Source organism: Garra rufa, chromosome 13, assembly GCF_049309525.1.
Source record: "Garra rufa chromosome 13, GarRuf1.0, whole genome shotgun sequence".
NCBI classification, from domain to species: domain Eukaryota; kingdom Metazoa; phylum Chordata; class Actinopteri; order Cypriniformes; family Cyprinidae; genus Garra; species Garra rufa.
The window spans coordinates 26,555,735-26,582,325 of NC_133373.1; the positions used below are offsets into that span (position 1 = coordinate 26,555,735).

Consider the following 26,591-nt stretch of genomic DNA (forward strand, 5'->3'; position numbering starts at 1 on the left):
AAACCTAAACTGTGACTTGTCTCAATACTCCAAATTAACTATTTTATTAGCTAATGTCACTAGGCCTCTTTACACAGCTGAGTTAAGGCTGCCCTGGGCGTGCTCAGAATTCTGTGTAAAAACCTAAAGGTGGATAAAAGCTGCTCTGAGCCACTTTAGCCCCTAATATTGAAGTATACAGATGTATTTTTATGTAAATGCATTTATGCCACCTCTGAGCAGCATTAAACAGTCTGTGTAAAATACCTAAATGCCAATTTAGAAGCTCTTCTATACCACCTTTGTCATGTAAATTTGACAATATCGCTAGAATCTGTAAGTAGATTTAGGTAACTTTATCTATTAGTAATGCATATCAGATGAATGGCCTTTTTTCAAAAAAAAATTTTTTTTTTTCAGAAACAGAAAACTATATGACAATTCTGATCCGGATTCTGACACGTTTGGTGTTATTCACAAAAACATACACTACCAGTCAAAAGTTTTTGAACAGTAAGATTTTTAATGTCTTTTTAAGAAGTCTCTGCTGCTCACCAAAATATCCAAAGTACAGCAAAAGTGGTAAAAATGTGAAATATTTTTACTATTTTAAAATAACTGTTTTTTTTTTATTTTAATATATTTAAAATGTAATTTATTCCTGTAATCAAAGCTACATTTTTCTACAGAAATCATTTTAATATGCTGATTTGATTTTTATTATTATTATTATTATTATTATCAATATTTAAAACAGTTGAGTACATTATTTCAGGATTCTTTTATAAATAGAAAGATCCACAGATCATAAAAAGCTTTTTTAAAGGGGGATTATAGTAATAAATACTTTTATTTAGCAAGGATGCTTTAAATTGACCAAAAGTGATGATAAAGACATTTATAATGTTAAAAAAGATTTCTATTTCCAATAAATGCCTTTCTTCTGAACTTTCTATTCATCAAAGAAACCTGAAAAAAAAATTATAGCCTACTCAGCTGTTTTCAACATAATAATGATTTTTTTTTTTTTTTTTTTTTTTTTGAGCAGCAAATAAGAATATTAGAATGTTTTCTGATTTTATGTGACTGGAGTATTGATGCTAAAAATTCAGCTTTAATAATAAATTACATTTTTAATTTATTCAAATAGAAAACAGTTATTTTAAATTGTAAACATTTTTCAAAATTTTACAGCTTTTGTTTTACTTTGGATCAAACAAATGCAGGCTTGGTGAGCAGAAGTTACTTCTTTAAAAAAAACATAAAAACCTTACTGTTCAAAAACTTTTGACTGGTGTAAATTAGCTTAACATTGTCACTGATTATCAGTAAAGTGAAAAAAATAATTAATAAAAATAAATGATTTGCTTTGTAAAATATGTACTATGCATGTTAATTTACACTATCCACAATTTAAATTATAGTAGTGTGTCTTTTAGAAAGCTAGTATCGTCTCAAATCAAACTTGTGAAAATGCTATTGCAAAATGGCGTAGAATGTAGTGTGGATGTACAGTAGGCAAAATGGGACACGCCTACAGTATGCTCCTTGCAGACCTGGTGGGATTTGTGACTACCCCAGCAAGTCTGGGATCAATTTTAGGTCTGTTTAGTTCAAATACTTGGAGAAAAATCATAATAAAGAAGAAAATGCTGCTTGGATCCCTTATGAGTGTATGTAACCTTTAAAATCCAGTAAGCAGTCCACACAACACCTTTACTCAACCGCCTCTACATTTTCATAACTAACTCCAGTGTGACAGTAATTCACACCACGGTGTCATATCCTATCATATCGTTTACACAGGTAACTGCCATGCGCCACGGCATCTATGTAACCAATCTGCGTCTAACCACAGAAATAGAAAAGTCCTAAAGAAGGTGAGAGGATCGTATCAAATGCAATCGCATTTGGAAGGACTTTATGAACATACAAACAGGGCACTTCTTCATGGAATGAAAAAAATACTGCAGAATTATGCTGGACAAACAGCGCAAGAGCGCCAACTGGATGTATTTACTGATAAATCGTGCGCTCAGTAACTACACCAAAGCACAAAAACATACTTATTCCTTCTTGGACAAACATGCACATCACACTCTGGCTCAAATTGAAGTGGCATGAACATCATTTGTCCTTGCACCTGCCTGATGCTCATTGAATCCCCATTCACGCTCGTTGACTACAGGTGCGTTGCGAGCTCGAACTCGCACCTGACTCAAGTTCCAAATAAGGGAATAATACTCTAAATAGCAGCTAATATGACATTCTGCTATTATACATGCGTGAGGATGCCAAATCAATCAATATGAGCACTAAGGGAAGCCCAACAGCGTTGCTTTAAACCCGGCGTACGAGCCAACATTTTTGATGTCTCAGCATTACACTGTCTTTATCGTAATTAATCATCAAGAATGCGCCAAAACACAATATTGCGCTTGCAAAATAAAGAACGGTGTTTTTACTTACAGTTCGTAAGAACTGAACCTCATCTTCCCCTTCACCACCTTCGGCCATGGCTGTAGAAGAGCCTGCCTAGACTCCGAAAGCCACCACTGACAGCAGGCAGCGGAGCGGTGCTTCTCCTGTCCTGCCGATATTAGCATAGCGCTCCATCCACAGCCATATAGGGGAGAGCGGGCAAGCCCACTGCCGCTGCTGTCACTCACTAACACAAGCGCTCTCGCTATCAATGCCAGTGGAGCACCATCACGAGGACGATCGCATCTGCATCCCCTGCGATGCTTCTGTCAAACGGAAAATATGCAGCATGTAAAAAGACTTTCTGTACTACGATATTAAACGCCTCTCATAAGCAGGGTTAACAGGTTGAACTTGAGAAGGAATGAGGCTGTAAATGCTTTTTTGCTTAATTAAAGGCACTGGGACAGTGTTGTACACACCATTAAACAGAGAAATAATTGTATTTTATTTATAGGACCATGAAGACTGGATCTAATAATGTTATTTCTACTGTAGACAAAAGCATTTGAGCTCTTTGATAGCTGAAAAAAACATAATTTTACATTTTTGACGTACTTTAATAATGACTGTTTTGTCAAAGCATTAATAAAAACAGTGGAAAATGGAAAAAGAAAAGATAATCATAAAATGTGCCAGTAATAAAAGTAACTTTCATAACAAATATAATATACAATAATAACAAAATATTTAAAATATACCAGGGCGGCTGGTATAAACGCGAGCATTGACTAAAGTGTCCGCGAACTGCTCCGGTAGCTGTGCTGGAGCCGCGCCGTTGACGTGTGCAGTATATTTAGTCAAAACACACACGGAGCGTGTTGATATAAACACAAGCATTGACTAGAGTGACGATCATCGGTTGCCGCGTCGGAGCCACGCCATAGATGTGTGCAGTGTGTGGTATGACTTATTCATCATACAGTGTAGATAGATTAAGCCTTATGCTGGAGCTGGTTTGTGGCATGTAAATAATTAAATAAATTAGCACATTAATGATAATATCATGTATCGGCGATCTCGCAGGCTGACGATAGGACCAACAATACCGTAGCATATTATTTACTCACCCTCCATGCATCCTAGGTGTATATGACTTCCTTCTTTCAAACGAATGCAGTCAGAGTTATATTAAAAACCCTGGCGCTCCCAAGCTTTAGAACGGCATAGACAAGTGTTTCAGTCCAAAACAAGTCAATCCATAATAAAAAGTGCCTCACATGGCTCCGGGGAGGTCAGTAAAAGCCTCCTTTAGCGTTCCGATGTGTTTTTGTAAGAAAAAATATCCATATTTAAAACCTAAGAATCACTTTAATCTAGCTCGCTGCATTGGCAGTACTGAACGCTGTCTAAGCTGTTCGCCAATTGAAACGCATTGGGACTGCTAACCAATCACAACACATTTTGTTTTTTGGGAGGCGGACCTTCATCATACCTGGAACTAATCGAGCTATTTGTGGCAGCCTGGGGAGAAAGCTATTGTAATAATGTAAATTATGTGAAAAATAATTCGTTTTTTTGAACCAACAAGCATGAGAGCATGTTCTAGTGCAATCCCAAAACAAAATAAAGACTTTGTAAAAGAGCATAATAGGACCCATTTAACAAATGTAAAAGGTAAACAAAAAAGTAACATTAATCTATAAAAAAAATAAAAAAAAATAAAAACAGAAATGGGCAGGAATACAGGAATATTCAAACAACTCTTACTATACAACAAAAGATCAAATAAAATAGACATTAAACAAGGCAATAATGAACATCACATTTCTGAGGGAATATCTCAAATATGAGAAACATTTTCATTTTAAATTACATCATCAGTATAATAACTTACTTTACATACAATCATCAGTGAAGTGACAGGTGACATAAAATATAAAATACCAGTAATCTTAATTAAAAAATATAATAATTCTATAATAAACAAGAATAGGCTAATACATAGCCCATATATTTAGACAACACTTAAAAACATAAAAGATCAGATGAAATAAAATAAACATTTAAAATTTTACAGTTGCAATCAAAACTATTCAACCCCATTGACCTGCAAGACATTTTGCTGCAGAGAACAAAATTTTGTAAAATCAATTCAACAAAGGCATCAGTACACCATTAGAGGAAGTTTATTAATACACATTTGAGTAATTCTGAGAACGCAAGTTAATGACTAATAAAAAAAGTTAATTGGTTGTAATGGTTCATGTTCAAAATTATTTAAACCCCAAAATCAAATTTGGTGCAGAATCTTCTACTCTTTAATATCACCAATAAACACTGCTTGGAAGTGCTTAGAAGTTTCTGTCCCTTCTCTACTGCAATCTTGGCCCACTGATAATCTTTGGTTTTCACTTTCCCACAGCTTTCTTTAAATTCAACCAAAAATTTTCAATGAGAATTAAATCTGGAGACTGAACAGGCCACTCAAGAAAATTGACTGATCCCTGAACCAAGCATAAGTACATTTAGATGTATACTTTGGGATGATTGTCCTGTAGGAAAGTCCTTTGATCAGTCTTTGCACTAAAGGCATCACAATTGGCCTGATACTTCAAAGAATACATGATGTCCTTCATACAGTGAATGATTTCCACTTCCTGCCACAGTAAAACGCCCTTATAACAGGACTGATACACCTCTAAGTTTGACGATGGAGATGGTGTTCTTCTGCCTTTTTTGCACCAGACATAACGATGATCCATGGGTCCAAAAAGTTCAAGTTGGGTCACATCACTCCATCCAAATGAATTTTAGTATCTTCAAGTCATTGTTTTATGTTCTTCTTGGTCAAGAGTGGCATTCAGCAAGATCCCTCAACAAGAAAGCCATGCTTGTCTTGTGTTAATCTCATGCTCTGCATTGAAATGTTTTCCACCTTTCATTGGGTCATCTTGAAAGTCTTTGGCTGTACATTGCAGGTTTTTCCTCAGTTTGATAATATTGTGCTTTTTCTTCAACACTCTCAAAGGTTTTCTGGTAAACACATTTTAAGTTTAGGAAGGCTACCAGCTGTGTCTCTAGGAACTTTTAATGTCTTGGAAATCTTCGTAGCCTTAGACTTTCTAAAGTAATCAAATTATTTCTTCTCTATTGCTTCTCAATAGATTTTGGCTAACTGAATGTGTGTGTAACAGCTGAAGCTAATTCTGTTTTCTGATAGTTTCTAAAGGTTTGATTGTGTTTTTGTTCCCCACCATACAAATAAGTGACAAAAAAAAACATCAATGTTGAATAGGGGTTGAATACTTATGACATAACTGTGTTTTTAAAAAATCCTAGAACTTAAAAATATTACATTATATATTGACACTATCACTTTTAATATGCCAGTAATCTTTTATAGATGCAATTTTAATAAAGTCTTGGATCTTCAGAAAAGCTTGTATTTGTAAAGTACTGCAGTCTCTGGGGGGTTGAATAATTTCGGTTGCAACTATGAACGCCTGACTACCAATAGGGCAACATTCTCACGGTTGTGCAGATACCTTGCTGAGTCTCCAAGTTAAATTCTGGGGTAACAGCTCCATCTGGCGACAAACTCTAAACTGCAATCGCTGGATTCCAGCATTCATTACTGGCTAGCACCGCGCTCCAGCGCATCTTCCACAGCTAGTGTGCCAACAGCCTGTCATGGAACGATATCATGATCATAAATTGTCTCCAAAACACAGATTTTTAAATATTAAACATTTATTTTTCTTTTCTTGAAAAACATTTGCCTCTGTCCAGTTAAAAAAAATAATGTCTCCCATCTGTATCCCTCCAGCACGTAAACTACTGTAACACTCTTGGTTGGATTAGGATGATGCCTGTTTGAAAATCGGTGTTGATTGGACAGTTATCTGTCAATCACAGCCAGGGGACGATATAGGAAATACACATGGGACAGATATCAGTTCGAATGAATACCAGCAAAGTAGCCAACAGATGATGGTAAAAATTTAAATTTTCATTCCAGATTACTGAGATTAGAGCATTGGATATGGATTTTGTAAAGACATTTACTTACTTTATTTTGCAAATTTTTAATAGCAACTATACTTCAGTTTTTACAAGTGCTTATTCAATTAATTTAAAGTTAAAACCAGTGTAAAGTCAACAGAAACTATATCAAATATACACGAAAAATGCTTAGATGTTGTCATCTGATATAAATTAACTAATTTTGACATTTTCATTCTTAGAAGGACCCTCATAATGGTTAACACTCGAATGAGCAAGCAGCCTGTCATGGAGGGCAGCAGCACTGTTCTTCAGCTTTACAAACTAATCAGAGAGAAAAAACAGATAACTAAGTTTCTCCCAGTCATTAACGGTCCAGGCTCCGTGAAGAATGGAAGGGCAGCTCTTAAGGGTAAAGCTCTGATTAGTTCTGGCATGAAGGAGGTGGGACCGCTGATGAATGAGCATAAGAATCTCGATAAGACAAATGATGTCAGAAATAAGGTGCTTTCTGAGGACCGGTTGGATCAGCGTGTGGACCGCAAAGTCAAGGCTGTAATGGGAAATCAACACGGACACAAGAATTCAGACTTGGAAAGTGACCTTTGTAGTGGAAAGGATCTGTGCTGCACCAGCAACCTGGAGAACAAGCTCATCATTTCTCCTAAAAGCCGGAAAAAAACCTCCAGAGGGCAAAAACAGAAGAAATTGTGGACAATGAGATCTCTGGATGTGGAGAGGAGGATGGATGTTAGCAAACAGAGACTAAATTCAAATACTGAACAACTTGTACAGAAAGTTTTAAAAGATGATCCCAGGACGCAGACTGAATTGAAACACAACACAGCCAAGGATTCAAGGAGCTGTGAGGAAGATCTGTCCAGTGAGCTTTCAGAGTATGACAACGCATTTGAACTTGACTCAGATGGGATGCAAAATCTTCATGATCTTATGAAGACTATTAAGTGCAGTCCTCAAGAGACATTTCAAATAACAGACTTGAGTCAACCGTACCAGTGTGAGAATAAGCATATGGAGAACCAGGAAGAAACGTCCAGAGTGAGAGACAAAATACTCGAAGTTGAGAACATTATCCATCAGGTTTTTTGCACCAGGTTAGATTGTTTAAACGATGGCACACATACCTTAACCACAGGTGTGTTTTTACCTATGGACAGTCACGTGGAGGGTTTCCCTTTGGAGCTCACAAATATTAAATCAGAAAGGAAGAGAACTTCCTTTGCATCTTCAGATGCTGTCGCTACACTTTCAACACAATGCTCAAGTCTGGACACTGTGTCTCCATCCTTATCCTCACACACATCCAGGCCCCTGCTGCAGTACCGTATTCTCCCGCTGCCTGAAGAGGATGTGGAGGACTATAACAGTATTTACCTTACACAAGATGGCAAATATCTATATGGTAGCACAGAAAAGAACACATATAATGGATCTGAATCAACAGTCAGTGAGCGGACTGTCAGTTGGACCCCATTCAAAACATCAACTATCCCCACCTCTCCAACTGTAGGTGTGTGAAGTTTTTTTTTATTATTTTGCAAGGATGGATTAAATTGATCAAAAGCAACGGTAAAGTATTCATAAAGTTACAAAAGATTAATATTTCAAATAAATGCTAAATTCTGTCGTGAAACTCTAGATGGTGTGGGCTGATGGGTCGTTAACGCAAACTGATGATTTTCACAGCATAAAACTATACTTGGAACAAGCTGATTGGTTCATGTTGCATATGCAGGCAATGAGCTTACTACATTACATTTAAATGGCTGGTTAGTATCTACTATTTAGTATTTTGCATTTTCTTCTGAAATCCTCCACCTCCCCAGCTCCACCTGCTACAAGTTATTTTATATGCTATCTGTGCAGCAACAGTATGTTTTAAATACTTAAATACAGCAGAGTATTAGTATATGTATTGGCAGTAGCAAGTTCCTGTACTTGCTTTGCAACACCAGCTGCAATTCAGCGATGTAGCAGATCTATTCCGTCAAGATCAAATACATTAACATTGTCATATCCATTACCATGCTAAAATCTTTAGAATTGTCATGATAGAAATGCTGTTCTATTCATCAAAGAATCCTTTTAAAGAAGTCACAGATCACAGTTTCTGCAAAAATGTTAATCATAACTGTTTTCAACATGGATAATAAATCAAAATAAAAAAAAATACTTTAATTATTTAAAATTGTTATTCACACAATATTATTATTTGCACTGTATTTTTGATAAAATAAATTCAGCCTGGGTAAGAGAGTTCAAAAAATATATAATAATAATAATAATAATAATAATAATAATAATAATAATAATAATAATAATGCGCTACCGGTTAAACGTTTTTGAACAGTAAGCAAAAACAGTAAAATATTGAAATATTTTAACTATTTAAAAAAGTTTTCTATTTGAATATATTTAAAAATGTAATTTATTCCTGTGATCAAAGCTAAATTTTTAGCATCTTTACTCCAGTCTTCAGTGTCACATGAGCCTTCAGAAATCATTCTAATATGCTGATTTGCTGTTCAAGAAACATTTATTATTATTATTATTATTATTATTATTATTATTATTATTATTATTATTATTATTATTATTATTATCAATATTTATAACGGTTAAGGAATTTTTGTTTCAGGATTATTTGATGAATAGAAATTCCAAAGATCAGCATTTACCTGAAATTAAAAAAAAAAACATTATACACTATACCATTCAAAACTTTGGAGTCAGAATATTTTTTTTTTAGGAAAGAAATTATAGCCATTAAAACATTTTAATTTAACAAGGATGCTGATCAACAGTGATGATAAAGACATTTATGATGTTACAAAAAACATTATTTCAGAAAATAATATTGTTCTTCTGAACTTTCTATTCATCAAAGAAACCTGAAAAAAATTCTACTCAGTGGTTTTCATTATAATAATAATAATAACAATAAATGTTTTTGGGCAGCAAATCAGAATATTAGAATGATTTCTGAAGGATCACGTGACACTGAAGACTGGAGTATGAAGCTAAAATTTTAGCTTTGAAATCATAGGAATGAATAACATTTTAAAACATATTTAAATAGAAAAGAGTTATTTTAAATAGTAAATACATTCCAAAATATACTGTTTTTGCTGCACTTTGGGTCAAATAAATGCATGCTTGGTGAGCAGAAGAGAACAGTAAAATCTTACTGTTCAAAAACTTTTGACTGGTAGTGTATATTATTTATATAATTGTCTATATTTTACAGAATATAACAGCATTCTGAATTTTATTATAATTTCTATATTCAAAAATAATAGAATGCCTCATTTACATTAAATGTGAACATTCAATTAGCAAACTAATAGAGCTAAAAAGGCCAGATTAAGATGTGTAGCATTATGTAATGCCTTATGCAATGCTTCTTCAGCTTCAGTGTTTTGAAAGCAGAAAAACATTGAGGAGGGATTGAGAATACAGCGGAGCATATTACTCCTCACAGAGCCTGTGATCACTGAGGTGGATAGGAATGCTAAACCTAAACCTTGTGATGCTTGTCATGACACAGATTAACACGGGTGAGATGCCGAAACACTGAAGACCTCCAATCCAAAAGTATACTTCTATACTTTGCAGACGATCATATGATTTCAGGGGTCAGAGAATGAAACATTACGGTCTGTAGTCTGTTAGATGTTGATGATTGAGTTTTAGGAATATGAACATCAATGAGGCATGAAAAAGACTTTTGATCTCCCTCTTCTTGTGGAAGCAACAATGCTCAACTTGCCTAAAAAGGGAAGAGGATAAAAAATGAGAAAGTTCCCAAAATAGTATCTTCTAACTTGTGGTTGTGGCTAACATTACACAGAATTCTTTGAGCAACTCTTGGGAGCTTCTTTCAGTGCAGATGCCTGTTTTAAAAAACACATTGAAATTGATTTTGTGATTTGTTGTGTGCTTACACCAGGCTGTAAAGAATCCCTGTTCCAGATAAAGCAAGTCAGGCTTCTGACCCATCTTCTGTTAATAGCTTCATGCTGAATAGACCATGACATATGGGCGTGCAATCAATCTTGTGTGAAATTGCTTATTAAGAATGATATTTATATTGCTTAATGCACCAGCATCTTATCCCTATATTGATTTTGCGGTGACAGGCCTAAACTCCTTTGATCGTATTTAAATTTCCTTCAGATATGTATGCAATGCACGGCCCCCTTTTGAATACAGGATATTAGAGACAGCAATGTGAACGTGGCTATCTGCCGCTTTGTGTTAAGACTCTCACGTTTCACAGCAGCAGCAGTTTCTGCCCAACAGCCAGCTGTTAATGTTCCGATCCTTTGAGCTTTACTGGAAATGGCAACTTGAAGATGAGTACAGCCTGCACCCTCTCAAATGAGATTAGAGGCACACAAAACGATTTGAGTGTGACGGCTTGTCTGTGTGTGTGTCTCAGTCAGAATTGAATTGGGAAAGCCTGTTTTAATTCTAAACCATGAATTTGAACTGAGGATGCAGAAAGTAGGAATTATCTATAATTTATTTCCATATACTGTATACACTACTGTTTTTTATATATTTTTTAAATTCAGGAATGGTTTTAATTGATCAAAAATAACAATAAAGACATTTATAGAGTGTTTTCACAACGTGTCATTAATCGGCCATATTGGCGGCACTGAACGCAAACAAAACTTGCATATTTTGCTGATTATTGCTGCTGAAAATGGTCAATTATTGTCTTGTTTTGGGTTGTACTAATCGGTCAGCCCGGGAAAAACATTCAAAGTACTATAGACTGACAAAAGTTCTAACAAATCAAGGAGAAGCGTGCAAAAAACTGTCTGAGGAACAAAATGTGTTGGTGGTTGGCCAAACTGAACAAGGATATCCAGGGCAAGAATCTTGACAACATTCCTGTTTGTTCTTATCATTTCCAGTCATGTAAGTGAAATATTAGGCTAATATCTTAATTATTACTGCTCGTACGTACCTTTAACACCTATTAACTTTAGTTTGTCAAAATATTACACCCGCTCCTGCTTACTAAGTCCTTCTCTATATGATTTAGCAGCTAATTTATTTTATTATTTACATAATATAAAAATATTTCAATCATAATTATATTTAACTTCTAAAAAACTTTTTACTCGAGTCCAGCCTAAGAAACCTTCCACATTCCAATAATCTTTCCAAGCTCAAGTTCTGAACAACCTGTGTGAATTGCCTACTCAATTCAAATTGCAATTTATTTTTTGAAAGGGAGTCAGTTCTACATTGTGTCCAGTCCTCTTCTTTGCACCCCAAAGTCCTCTATTTTAATCAAACAGTCAATACAATGAAGTTTAAATAAGGACAACGTTCTTGTTTTCTCACTACTTTTTTTTTTTTAAATACAGTATCTGTTATCTGGTCAAAACAATCTGTCAGCTCCCCCCTCAGGGTTCTGTCCACTGCTTACCAAAATAACTCACAGCATGGAGCTAATGACATTGCTACTGCATGTCTAGAAAGCTCTCTAAGATTAATTGTCTAATCAAAATGGATAAAAACTAAACACCAAAAATAAAGCAACTATATATTTTGGAAATTAAAACGTGCCCGTCACATACATAATAAACAGAAAAACAATTTTTAGGGCTGCCAAACATTAAAAGTCCCAATAATTGTAAAGTGATGTAATGAATACCTGACATTGGATGTAGCGACTACATATTTAACCACCCAATATAAGCTGATAAAAAGTAGGAAGCATATCCAATCCACCTTATTTTTCCCTGACTCTGGACCACAAAGTCATAAGGGTCCATTTTTTTTTTAAACTGAGATTTATACATATCTGAAAGCTGAATAAATAAGCTTTCCACTGATGTATGGTTTAGGACAATATTTAGCCACAATACAACTATTTGAAAATCTAAAATCTAAGGGTGCAAAAAAATAAAAATATTGAGAAAATCGTCTTTAAAGTTGTCCAAATGAAGTTCTTAGCAAGGCATATTTAAACTAATTAAAAATTAAGTTTTGATTTATTTACAGTACAGTATTTACAGGAAATTAACTAAATATATTAATGGAACATGAAATTTACTTAATATCCTAATGACTTTTGGTATAAAAGAAACAAGTATACCCATGCTACTTTGGTTTTGTGGTCCAGGGTCACATATTATTTTAATGTATTATCTTAATTATGAACCTAAGAAAGCTAATAAACCGGAAAACAGCTCACTTCGATCAGTAAAAGGGAGTTGACTTAAAAGGGAACAACAAATGCCAAAAGAGTGTTAAATAAAAAGTGGACCTTACAGCTGTGCACCAAAAAATTTCCCCGCAAGCCATTGCAGGAAAACGAGGTAAAATGGAGCTTACCTTTGAATAAGGAGAGAATTTCTTCACCTTTTTACCTCAGAAAATAACGTTATTTATTTAGGCTGTATTTACATATTGAAAATTGCAACTGTAACGAACAATATTGGGCTTTTACATGAAACTTGTAATGTTTATTATTCACACCAACAGGCCTATATGCTTATTTCCGCGACTCAAGTGTCGTCTGTATTTGATGACGTCGCATAAACATAGGCTGTATCCGAAATCGCCCCTATTCACTATTCCCTACATTAGTCCACTCATACAGTTCACTTGAAGAAGTGAATGAAACGAGTGAGTGAATTCGGACACTAAACGCACTGGCAAGGACTGCCGCTTTTACATAGTTTGCTTGCTGTTTAAATACTCATTTAAAACGGGCAGTTCCAGTAATAAGATTAAATAATTTATCGTTAACTGTTTAAATTACGCATGAACCCAATAAACAATTTAATAATGAATTTACGATGAATTTGTACCTGTGTTGTACGCTGGACGAGCTCGTTGTAAAATGAACGGATGGATGATTCAGCTGCGGGTGCCATCTTCTAGCGAGACGCGGGAATTCAATCGGCTCGCGACTGTCACAGTGCATTGAGTTTTCTCAAGCCGTTAAGTGTACATCGGTTGTACAGTTTTTGCGAGGCAATGTGGGATTGAATGAGTGCACTCGAGAACGTCCACTATGGTTTCGAACACCACTTAAAATGGCTGTCCCTGCAAATAGTGCCCTATTTGAGGGTTTACGGGGCAATTTCGGATACAGCCGTTGAGTGTACATCCAGGGGCGGATCTATCGGGGTGGCACGGGATGGTAATTGCCACCATAAGAAAAATCCCATTTACAGCAGCGACTCTGTATTTTGATGACATAAAAATAGAGTATAGTGTGATGAGCGTCCAAATTATCTATCAGCGTCGCCCTGGAAACCAAGGACGGACACCTGGAAGAGCTAGTCAGAAGCCAAGCGATCAAGCGAAAACATGCCGGGAGGTTGTCGCATCAGTCCGCGATGGCTTGAAAACGACAAATACGAATTATGTTTAAAACGAGAACTCGGGGCTCGCAAAATCACCAGCCCGATGTCCTGGGGCTATTGTCTTTTCCTGTCGGGCTACCAAAATGTTTCACCGGCCTCCCCGACCGACTATCGTAAAGTAGAGGGCTCCTGCGGGTTCTTAAAAACTCCTCAATTTAGTTGTATCAAATTTAAGGCCTTAAAAGTTTTAAATATGTTAAATAGAATAAGAAAATGCTTAACTATAATAATTTGAAGAGGTCTTACAGTTGGGGACGGAAAGACGAGAATGGCGATATGGCTGGATAAAACTTCAAAAGGCAATGATGTCACTGAAAAAATATGCACGCTGCACGTTTCAAATTAAAAACGCTGCGCAGATGTCTTTTTATAAATATATCTGAAGGGACAGACTGTCCTCAGAAACGTGTTGTTCGCATTTTCATTCCCTGCCTGCTAAAACAGCGTTAATGCTGCTTTGTGTACAGCCCTTACTAGGGAAATCGTTACGTTTCAGCGCTCCTAAAGCGCCACCTCGTGACAAAGAATGAATTTGCATTGTAATTTGCTGAAATGCCATTGTATTAGTGTAAGGCTTCATCAGCAGACAGCTGCTGGCCTCCCCACCAGCAGGGGGCGCCCTGGTCTGTACATTCCTAGTGGTCGGCTAGTGACTCATCCTCCGAGCCAGAAGAGGGCATCATCACTTGGAACTGTCTTAAAGGTCCACTGAAGTGCCTTGAAACACGCGTTATTCTATGTGGTGACGTACTTTTAACTGAAACAAAAACATATCGCCCAGCCCCGCCCACTAATTTTGAAAAGCCAATAGCATTCCATTAATATCTGCTCGGGCAAGAGCCGTTGAGCTCGGTAAAGCCGCATTTGTAAGCTTATGACAGCCACAGACTAATAAATTACCGCACAGATTCAATATGAAACTTGCTAAAACGAAATAGTGATCATAATCATGCTGAGGCTGTGTAATTTAATACATGCCGTCCGTACATATGAGCGCATATGATCTGCTCCGGGTTAATGCGTCTCTTTGTAGGGAGCGGGACATTACGGACTCTAGAGAGCATTTGATTGGACAGAACGTTTGATGAGAAACTGAAGTGCACGGTGATATCATCCAAATCCTTGATTCATATTGGCGGAAGTTACGAGACTGTCAGTTTTGAATGCCCATATCTTGTAAACGCGAATTTTGTCTTTGTTTTGCAGCACACTAGCTTATAGATAACCTTAAGGCTAATATATTCATACTAAAAGCCAAAAAACATTAATTTTGATTTCAGGGGGACTTTAAAGCCTCCCAGTCATTAGCCTCATTTGCACCACCTGTTTCTAGCCCTACTTAAGTCTGCTTCTCACTTGCTGTTGTGTTCAGTCTTGAGCTAGTTTGCCTCAGTGTTTCTGTGAGTACTGTTTAAAGATTAGCTCTTTGTTTTTTGACCATTGTGTCTCTTTGTTTTTCCTGTTTACTTTTGATTGGAAGCTCGGCTTCTTGTTACTTTTGTTACTTGACACATCTACAGTAAAGACTATTTTACTTTTGAAATCTGAGACTGAATACTCCTTTGTTCTCACATCTGCACATGGATTCACACAGTTGAGGGAGTAGCTCTAAGTTAGTGTGTGCTTCCTCTCACACCAGAGACCCGGGTTCGATACTCACCTCTGACAAGACTCATCACAATTAGACATTGTTTTTATGAAAATCTGAATTATAAGTAATTACAATTATAAGTCATGTCATTTTATGTTACCGTACATTGTCCAACCACACTCATACTGTGTTCATTTTACTTGTGCAACTCTTAAAAAGGGTCATACATTGCCCTAAATTGATATACAAAAATTCTGCAGATGCACTGTAAATAGTGATAAAAAATTAATTCCTTCATATTTGTTTGTTTGTGTATTGAAAATATTTTTGATTGACATTTAGACTCCTATCTGATTTTTGATATTTAATTTTTTTTTTTTTGGTGGGGGGGGGGGGGGGCTAGTTAAATTAATGTTATTATTAATTTTAGAGCTTCTTTTTGACTACCTTTTAGTACTTTTAGGCTGAAATGTGAAATGTATTTGTGAAAAAGAATTTTAGTTTAGTATCATGTTTTTTACAGTCATTTTAAACCAGTCATTAATATGTTACCATATAGGCCTATATTGCCCTACCCCACTCATACAGTATTACTTTTATTTGTGCAGATACTCTGTAAATTATCTTAATTAAATATTTTAAATTATATAATTTGTATACTGTATGTTGGCTATTTATATCAGGCAATGTTAAATGCAATCCAGACAGTTGTTTTTTATTAGCACAAGAACATCTGTTTAAAATGAAGAACTCATGTATGTGAACATGTAATTTACCACAGTGCTGGAAAATCTTGAAAATGCACCTTGAAAGTGCTTGAAAAGTGCTTGAATTTTACTTTGGAAAAGGTGTAAGAACCCTGACAACTGTAATGTCTACAACAATATGTCTGCAACTGTACATATGTGCACCAAAGCTGTTTGTGAATGGTTTAATAAACTGCTGGTCATAACCTTGTTACACCAAAATTTGTTATTTAGTTTTTGGTCCATGCAGATTTGTTGGTTTGTTAAAAAAGAAGAGATACTTGGACTTAAAGGGACTTTTGTTGCTTTACTTGCAGTAAAATTATTGAATTTGTTTTCATGTCTCATCCAAGATATTTAAATGCTTTAAAAGGTCATTTTGTTGCTCTTGTTGCACTGAATACTGAATACTTATTTTATTAATTTTGAAGATATTTGTTTGTGATTTAAATGTGGTTTCTGTATATTTATTATGTGTTTTTGACTTAAGGAAACTTGATCCACTGAGACTTTGTATCCATATGCAGTCTGCATTGTTTGTCATGCTTTGTAAATTAAACTTGCTACAGGTTTGCATAGAACTCAATGAAGAGAAGTTAAATATACCGTACCATCTCATTTAATTTATCTGACTTTCCAATCCAGATATCAGGTTCAAGTCAATCACACATCAGCCTTTATTTCATTTTTATAGGACAATGTAAAAATGTGCACCCTAGTGTATACACCGAATAAGAATAGCGTTCCTTGAATCCACAAAAACCATGCAAGGATGCTTGCTTCAGTGTTGCCACCCCTCATAATTTTAATGCCACCCCCTTGCCACCCCATGAATAATTTTCTAGATCCGCCCCTGTGTACATCGGTTTTACATTCGTTTTTGCGGTGCATTGTGGAATTGAATGAGTGCACCGTTCTCTGTCTAGGCTTTATAATCAGAAATGATGCCAAAAATAAACAAAAAATCCCTAATTTATTTATTTATTTACTTATTCATTCATTCATTCATTCATTCATCCAGACCTTTATAGGCCCGTAGGTATCTTTTTTCTCTTTTGGATCTATTATGGTTCTGATATGTTGAGCCTTCTATGTCAGTAAAAATGTTGTCCCCTGCTGAAAAAAACAGCTAAAACCAGCCTAGGCTGGTCATAGCTGGTTTAAGCTGGAAGTAGCTGGTTTTAGCTGGTGGTCTCTCAGCCTTACCAGCTAAGACCAGCGTGGCCAGGCTGGGAAAGTGGCCAAAACCCCTCTAAAACCAGCCTGCTGACCAGCTATGACCAGCTAAAACCATGGCTGGTTGATCAGCTTAAAAACCTTGGCTGGTTTTAGCTTTTGTTTTCACCAGTTTGAAGCACAATCTTTTATTTCTTATTATGGTGGAAAACAAAACCAATGATTATCCTCCTTGAGGTAATGTAACATTTCATAGAAATAACTAACACGACTTTCCCCCCTACTATAGACAGTAATCTCTGACCTTTTTAAAATTATGTAACTGTCAGCTGCACAGCACGTTCCTGTTCTCTCCTGCATATTCAATGAAATCTGTTCATCGATTGTTTGTACATTGTTTCCTGCTCTGCAGAGCTGAAGAGAGAAGTGGATCTCAGCTCTCCTACTACACTCTGTCACTGAACACACTGTGACCCTCAGCTGTTTTTTATTTACTGGATAAAAGGTTTATTGATTCTTGGAGTTGATATCATGCTGTGAGTGAGTCAATTGTATAGAGATTTTCCATGTATTTGTCTGATTCAATAGGATCTTTGTTCCGGTTTGTAGGATCTGCATTCTAATTTTAATATATATAGAACTTGTCTTGAAAAGAAAGCAAAATATGTGTCTGAATGAAAACGATACTGTCACTTTTCCTCTAAACTGCAGTACACTTCAGTGTCCACTTTGTGGCAGTGTGTGTATTTATGTTAACTATGCAATAAGAAAGATAGTCAATAAGAAAGAAGGTAGCTTTCCAAATATCCCATTTTAAATATTCACAGATATATTTTACAATTCTGTGTACTGATCTTGTGTCAAACAGCACTGTTGCTATACATATGAATGTTAGCAGTTGCAACTGAAAATAACCTTTTGCTCATTCATCTGGCTAATGCATATTTATTATATTATGTGCTGTAGAGTCCAAATCCAAAGCCAGCGGTCTGGTGGGTTATTTTAAGAATATTCAGTCATTGAATTTTGAGTATGAATAATTTTATTTGTGTTTTTCCACAGAGGAGAGAGAGCACAAGCTGCATGCAGAAGAGCAGTGGCCATGTGAGCACATTGCTAGTGTGTCCAAAAACAAACGTGAAGAAGATGAGATCATCAGTACTGCACATGTCTCTCTTGACCGTGACCGCACTGTGAGTGTTTGAAAATACTGTCAATTGTTTATTTGTGACCGACTTGCAGTTAACTAGCATTGTATGTTCATTCCTTTTTTAGTGTGTATTACGAATATCACTAAACAGTAGATGTTTAACCATGATTATTGCAAGCCCTGAATTTTAAGAAACCCCACTATCTTAGCTCTTCATTCACTACCAGTCAAAAGTTTTTGAACAGTAAGATTTTTAATTTTTTTAAAGTCTCTTCTGCTCACCAAGCCTGCATTTATTTGATCCAAATACAAATACAAACCCAGTAAAATTTTGAAATGTTTAAAGGTGCCATAGAATGCATTGAGAGAATATTTTAAATTGTTCTCTGATATCTACATAGAAGGTGTATTGCATAGGAAAGGGCAAAAAATCTCCAGAAATGGTTTTACAGGTCCATTTAACTGTAGGATTTGCCCCTAGAATGAAATGCTCTGTTATTTAGCTTCATGAATATTAATGAGCTCCGCTCTGATTGGCTGTTTCACAGAGCTCAATAGCTCGCACATGGATAAAAATATATATTTAATTAGGAGCTCTAGCCGCTTTTAATATGCTGTTTGTTGAATCTGCCGTTTTGAATCGTGGATATATTAGTCTGATTACTGTGATGCATGTGCTCTGTGTAAAATTACAATGCAGAGGGAGTGCTTCTCACCACACAAGCTGCTCCTCAGTGATTCTCCAGATCTGTAAATTCGCCATCATCAGGCAGTTTTCCATTCTATGGCACCTTTAATATTTTTAAAATGTAATTTATTCCTGTGATTTTAAAGCTGAATTTTTAGCTTCATTACTCACATGATCCTTCAGAAATCATTCTAATATTCTAATATTTGTCGCTCAAAAACATTTTATCATTATTATTATGTTCAAAACAGCTGAGTTAAAGCATCCTTGCTAAATAAAAGTATTAATTTCTATCATTTCTTTCCTTAGAAAAAAACAAAATCAAATATAAAGCTTTTTTTCAGATAAATGCTGTCCTTTGGATCTTTATATTTATTAAAGAATCCTGACAAAAATGTACTGAACTGTTTTAAATATTGATAATAATAATTAAAAATGTTTCTTGAACAGCAAATCAGCATATTAGAATGATTTTTGAAAGATCATGTGATACTGAAGACTGGAGTAATGATGCTGAAAATTTAGCTTTGATCACAGAAATAAATTACATTTTAAAATATATTCAAATAGAAAGCATTTTTTTTTAAATAGTAAAAGTATTTCACAATTTTACTGTTTTTGCTGTACTTAGGATCAAATAAATGCAGGCTTGGTGAGCGGAAGAAACTTTTTTTAAAAACATTAAAAATCTTACTGTTCAAAAACTTTTGATCGCTATAGTGTAATTTTTACACAATTTTTTTATTCTTACCTTGTGGATTACTGTAGTGAATACATATCTGAGCTGGCATCAGGACTGGTCTCTACAACCAAAACGTAGGTGACAAAACAAGGATGTAGGTGGGGTTAATAGGCTAATCAGTCTGATTAATGCAATGTTATCCAGTGTGAAGTGGACAGAAGGAGATATCCAGCCTTACAGGAGCAGGATAGACTATCCTTACTGGACAGTTACTCCTACTGGAGTTTTGTGTGCTCTTATGGGTGTGGCACTGAGGTGCCACTTCTTCCTCATGAGCGACCGAGTGTGTGACCAGAAATCATGTGGCAGAAAATAGGTGGGTGGAGCGCTTACTGCCTATATGTGTATTTCATGTGCTGCTGTATGCACCCCTGTTGCAAACTGTAGATTAAAAGCAAGTAGACAAACTCCAAGATGGAAAAGATTGAAGAGGCTAAAAAGAGTGTAAAGGCGGGATAGAAGGACCAAACTGCATGCTGGCACTATTTGGAATGTCGTTGCGGAATGTTTATTTTTTTTCCATTTCTTGAGCTGTCCTGTAATGAGAGCCTGAGAACAGCATCTCTGCTTTTTAATGGACATTTTCCTGGCGTCTGTTATTCTGGAAACTTCATGTAAGGACAGCATATTACAAAAAAAGGCACACCAAACTCAAATTATTTTATTAAAAGAGAACAGCATTTCAAAACTAAACGATAATTTACGGAACTTATTCATATTCATAATTTGTCAGCACAAGGACCGGAAATTCAAAGTTGGCTAGACTAATGGAAACCTGGACTTTTTGTAATGGATGCTTCAGTTTTAACTCTGGAGATCTGAAATATGACTTTGCTTTCTGTTTGATTCACTTGTGGATTATGTTTGTTTGAATACAGACAGAATACATTTGATCTATAGACTGTACCGGAAGGAAATGGAGAGTAAGCCCATCAATTCATTTTTGGACAAATTAACAATCTTTTTTACTCAGCAAAAAGGTCTTCAAAAGCAGGATGGTTTCGACGACGGGGAAGATTTTGATATAATTAAGACTTCACAAACAAATGCTGAGGACAGAACAAAGGACCATGTCAACAGATCAGAGCATCAGAATGTTACTGAAACTGCTGGAATAGATTTTTCTTCAGAAAAGGAGGAAGTGGACTTGGACCTGAATGCTGACCACCAGAGAGATAAATGCATTAAAACGGCAGCGGCACGCAAGACTGACCAGGATGTAACAGATGGTCAAGCTGACACACCGTCTAAATCACTTAGCGAAGTCTCAGCCAGTGACGGTGCTAACAGTCTGGACAAACAACTTGAAAACCCAGCACTTAGTACAGTGGATAATAAAGAACCTGTTTTCAGAGAAGGATGTATGGACACTGATGAAGAGTTTGTTTTAAAAATTGATGAGGATATGAGCAAAAACAGACTCAATCAGGACATATCAAAAAATGAGACCGTTGATATGGAATCAATCATCAGCATTGACAAGCTGTTTAGTGTTGTGCAAAGTAAGAGCGAAGAAAACCAGAGAGAGGAAACCGGCAGCAGCAAAGAAACACTGACAGTTTTTAGAGAAAGCACTGAAGAAGAACCATTGAAAGACAAAGTCCGTCAGGACGTCCTCACAGACACTCAAAGTCTCAAACTGTACCAGAAGGAAATTGAGAGTAAGACTTTCGATTCATTTTTTGACAAATTTACTATCTTTTTTACTCAACAAAAAAGTCTTCAAAAGCAGGATGGTTTCGATGATCAAGGAGATGTTTTTGATATAATTAAGACTTCACAAACAAATGCTGAAGAAGACAGGACAAAGGACCATGTCAACAGATCTGAGCAGCAGAATGATCCTGGATCTTTAGACAATGACAATGAGTTTGTTTCAAAAAGTAATGATAAGGATATGAGCAAAAACAGACTCAATCAGGACATATCTGCAAATGAGACTATTGTTATGGAATCAGGTGTCAGCAATGAGAAACTGTTTGGTGTTGTGCAAAATGAGAGAGAAGAAGACCACAGTAAGGATACCAGAAGCAGCAGCAGTGAAGAAACAATGAAAATTTTCAGAGAGAATGCTGAGGAAGAACCATTGAAAGACAGAGTCACTCAAAGTACAAATATTCCTTCTGACATAACAGAGTGTTTGGATTCATCCACAAATAACAATAATGACTTTTCAGTGCAAAGCCAGCTGGAACTTTCTGCTGCTGAAAGCAAAACAGGGTCTGATGGAAATCATCAAAACACTGCAGATGTTCCAGAGGAAACCAAAGCTGGTGTAAATAAACAAAGTCTAACTAACCACCACCAGGCATCCACGAACATAGACATTCTGACCACGGTAACAGATGTTGAAGTTCACAGTCTGACCGAAAAAAAAGTTTTTTCTTCAAACTTACCTGCAAACACCAAAACTGTAGTCATCACACTTACACGAATTGAAGATCTTTCTCCAGGATCATGTGTTGATGCTGAAAAGGTCCAGCTGAGAGATGAGACTGCGACTGGTCAAGCTTCATGCAATGGAACCAGCACAGAATCAGACAGCAGTTTTGAGGAGGTCCATCCACCTTCCACAAGCCAGAAGAACCAAATGAGACATTCAGAGACTAGAGGTGAGATTTCAGAAGGTTCTGACCTCTTTGACACTGAAGACCTAGATAAAAAGACTAATTCAGAATCAGAACCAGAACTGCTACCTTTGTCCATCCAGCTGGATGTTATGTTAGATACAGATTCATCATCCACTGAGAAGACCACATCAGACCAAACCACCAAAGCCATGAAAGAAAAACCACTCCAACTGTCGACACTCTTTACCGGGCTCCTCAGCCCCAAGACAGAACCCCCTGAGGAAAAAGACACTCCAGAGCAACCTCAAAGCCCTGGCAAAAAAGGACTTTTCACCGATCAGTCTAACAAGAAAGAAGTCAAGGGAGACTTTCTAGAACAGCTTACCCAATTCCTCAGCAAGGGGGAAGGGAAGAGAAAGCAGGAGAGCATGACAAGCCCCCCACTGTCTCCAATCAGTCAGGAACTTGCAGAAAACCCAGAAACATCTGTAGGGGAGCCAGCCATTCCCCAGTCTGAGGAAACAAACAAGTCTACAAATGCAGAGACGGCCTTAGGTGCATTAAAGGCTTTCTTCACTGTTAAATCTGCCAAGAAGGACACTTCAAATCGCATGGACCTGGACACTGTGAAGAAGAAAATCAACAGGGACAAAGATGTCCTAAAAGCCTTCTTTGATAGAAGCTCAAGCAAGTCTCCAGACAACAATGGAACTACTGATTCCAAAGTATGAAGTGAACAGATGTGCATTTGTTGGTCAATGGATATGAAAAGCCTTTTTTTAGTTCTTTAATTCAATTTCAATGGCACAATGCACATTAATTGTGGCTGTTTTTTTTTGTCTTATAGGTTGAGGTGAGTGAGGAGCACACTCCAAAGCGGCTTCAAACTGTTTGGCCTCCACCAAAACCCAAAGACGAAGAGGAAAAGATTGGTCTAAAATACACTGAAGCTGGTAAGAACTCATTGTATAATCAGAAACAACAGCAGTACATGTAAATGTTTGCTCCGGTTCCAATATTTGCCTTAGTATCTAATGACACAACACTGTCCAAACAAATTCCAATACACCTCCACCCTAAATGTGTTCCTAAAGGGCTGTTCTGCATTTGAAATAACTCGATGTCACACTATTTGCTATTTAAGATTATGTTTTCTCAATAATCTTGCTCCATTAAAAATGACATGAATGTTTACATTCAATACTATGTATAGTTCTATAATCACATTTATTGAGCATCAGTTCCGTTGGCCGTATTGCAGTCTTATAGGTTTAAAGGGTGTGGTGTCCATCCACAGCCACACCTAAAAAGCACACACAGTCAGAATAGTGTTGTCATATGTCTTGGTTTGATTATACTTGAGGAAATTTGTTCTCTTACATAAATGTCAGACAGTTTTTTCCATGGTTTTGTAGACAAGGCAGTGATCATTAATATATAACAGTCCCACCACTGCCATCTATTGGATGTTTTAAATCTGCAGCATTTATTGGATATCCAATTCTTCATTCCATACAGAATAGAGTAAGATATTTTTCAGCAAGGATACATTTAATTGATCAAAAGTGGCAAATAATGCATATATTGTTACGAAAGATTTATATTTCTAAATGCTGAACTTTACATTCTTCAAAGAGTCCTGAAAAATGTTTTCAATATTTATTATTTAGACTGGTGTAATGTCTGCTGAAAATTCAGTAATGAATTAAAATTTGAATATATTAAAAGTATTTTTATATTAAAACTTTCGAAAATAGAATATATAAAAAACATACATTACCTGTCAAAAGTTTTGAACAGTAAGATTTTAATGAAGTCTCTTCTGCTCACCAAGACTGCATTTATTTGATCTAAAGTACAGCAACATCTCTAAAATTCTGAAATATTTTTTACTAAGGCCATCCCAAGCCGTACGGTTGACCCATCTAATCTGAGGCCTATTCTGCATCAAACTAAGATTGCTCTAGAGACAAAAAGTAATGCCATAAAGCTAGCATTTTTAAACCTTCGCTCACTAAAAAATAAATCACTTCTGATCAATGATTTTATAACCACAAACAACCTGGATTTTATGTTTCTAAATGAAACATGGCTAGAAGACAGCTGCAGTGCAACAGTCCTCAACGAAGCAGCCCCTCCTAACTTTACTTTCATGAGTGTCTGCAGAGCTGTCAGAAGTGGTGGTGGTGTAGCAGCTCTTTTTAAAGATGTCTATCAATGCAAGCAAGTGTCATTTGGTCAGTACATGTCTTTTGAATATCTAGGGATTGTGCTGAAAGGTGCTCCACGCATTCTGTTTATCATTATTTACAGGCCCCCAAAATACTGTCCAGTCTTTGTTGATGAGTTCACAGAACTGCTATCAATGATTTGTTCAGAGTTTGACTGTTTTGCTATTGCAGGGGATTTTAATGTTCACATAGAAAATGCAGAAATCAAAACCACAAAAGAAATTATAACGGTTTTGAACACTTTTGACCTGATTCAGCATGTGCATGGGCCCACACACAATCGTGGACACACTCTTGATTTACTCATCAGTAAGGGTCTAAACATTTCATCCACTGTTATCAAGGATGTAGCACTATCTGATCACTTCTGTATTTTCTTTGATATATTGATCTCTGCTCCTAATGAATCTAGATCTGTCTCTGTCAGAAAGAGATGCATTAACGATAACACTAGTGTGCTATTTATGAAGGCTATATCTTCAATGGCAAGCATTTCTGCAGACTCTGTTGATCTTCTCCTGGAGTCCTTTGACTCAAAAGTTAAGAATGTCATTGATGACATCGCACCTGTAAAAATCGAACAGAAATCGCCGTGGAGAAAATCAACAGCAGTACAGAGTATGAAAAGACAATGCAGAAAAGCTGAGCGGATGTGGCGGAAGACGAAACTCGAAATTCACTATAGCATCTATAAAGACAGCCTTCATGCTTTCAATGCTGAACTAGGTAAAGCTAGACAAATGTTCTTCTCAAACCTTATAAACAGGAACTTAAACAACACTCGCACTCTTTTTGCTACCGTTGAGAGACTAACGAACCCCCCTAGTCAGATCCCTAGTGAACTGCTCTCCGACAGCAAGTGCGATGAGTTTGCTTCCTTCTTTTCTGAGAAGATCAATAATATCAGAAAGACAATTAGCACACCCTCAAGTTATGCAGAGGTCAGACAGATTCGACCGCAATTTCAAAAAGAAGTCATTATGTCTACTTTTGAAGCAATCGATAGCAACATTTTGGAAGAAACAGTACAGCACCTCAAATCGTCAACCTGCCACCTTGACACACTTCCCACATCTTTTTTCAAAAGTGTGCTTAACTGTTTAGAAGCAGATCTCTTAGAAGTGGTGAACACCTCACTTCTTTCTGGGAATTTTCCAAACTCCCTGAAAACTGCAGCTGTTAGGCCCCTTCTGAAAAAGAAAAATCTTGATAACACCATATTGAGTAACTATAGACCAATATCAAATCTTCCTTTCATAGGCAAGATTATTGAAAAGGTTGTTTTCAATCAGCTGAATCACTACATAAACTCAAATGGATACCTGGACCATTTCCAATCTGGTTTCAGACAACATCATAGCACAGAGACAGCGCTCATAAAGATAATAAATGATATTCGCCTAAATTCAGACTCTGGCAAAATATCAGTGCTGGTATTACTAGATCTCAGTGCTGCGTTCGACACTGTTGATCACAACATTCTTCTAGATAGACTGGAAAACTGGGTCGGGCTTTCTGGGATGGTTCTCAAATGATTCAGGTCATACTTAGAACGGAGAGGTTATTATGTAAGTATAGGAGAACATAAGTCTAAGTGGACGTCCATGACATGCGGAGTCCCACAAGGCTCAATTCTAGCCCCGCGGCTGTTCAGCCTGTATATGCTCCCACTAAGTCAAATAATGAGAAAGAACCAAATTGCATATCACAGCTATGCAGATGATACCCAGATTTACCTAGCCTTATCGCCAAATGACTACAGCCCCATTGACTCCCTCTGCCAATGCATTGATGAAATTAACAGTTGGATGTGCCAAAACTTTTTACAGTTAAACAAGGAGAAAACAGAAGTCATTGCATTTGGAAACAAAGAT

General features: G+C 36.4%; 1 protein-coding gene across 1 annotated transcript in view; it reads left to right on the forward strand.

The window, feature by feature from the left end:
* Positions 1-6,660: 6,660 nt before the first annotated feature.
* The window catches only part of fmn1 (formin 1), a 43,697-nt gene continuing 23,766 nt past the window's right edge, over positions 6,661-26,591 (forward strand). The window contains exons 1-5 of the mRNA XM_073852755.1: positions 6,661-7,936; positions 18,399-18,529; positions 20,061-20,171; positions 20,890-23,211; positions 23,334-23,439. Coding sequence (XP_073708856.1) covers positions 6,661-7,936; positions 18,399-18,529; positions 20,061-20,171; positions 20,890-23,211; positions 23,334-23,439 — 3,946 coding nt within the window. The remainder of the gene's footprint in view (positions 7,937-18,398; positions 18,530-20,060; positions 20,172-20,889; positions 23,212-23,333; positions 23,440-26,591) is intronic.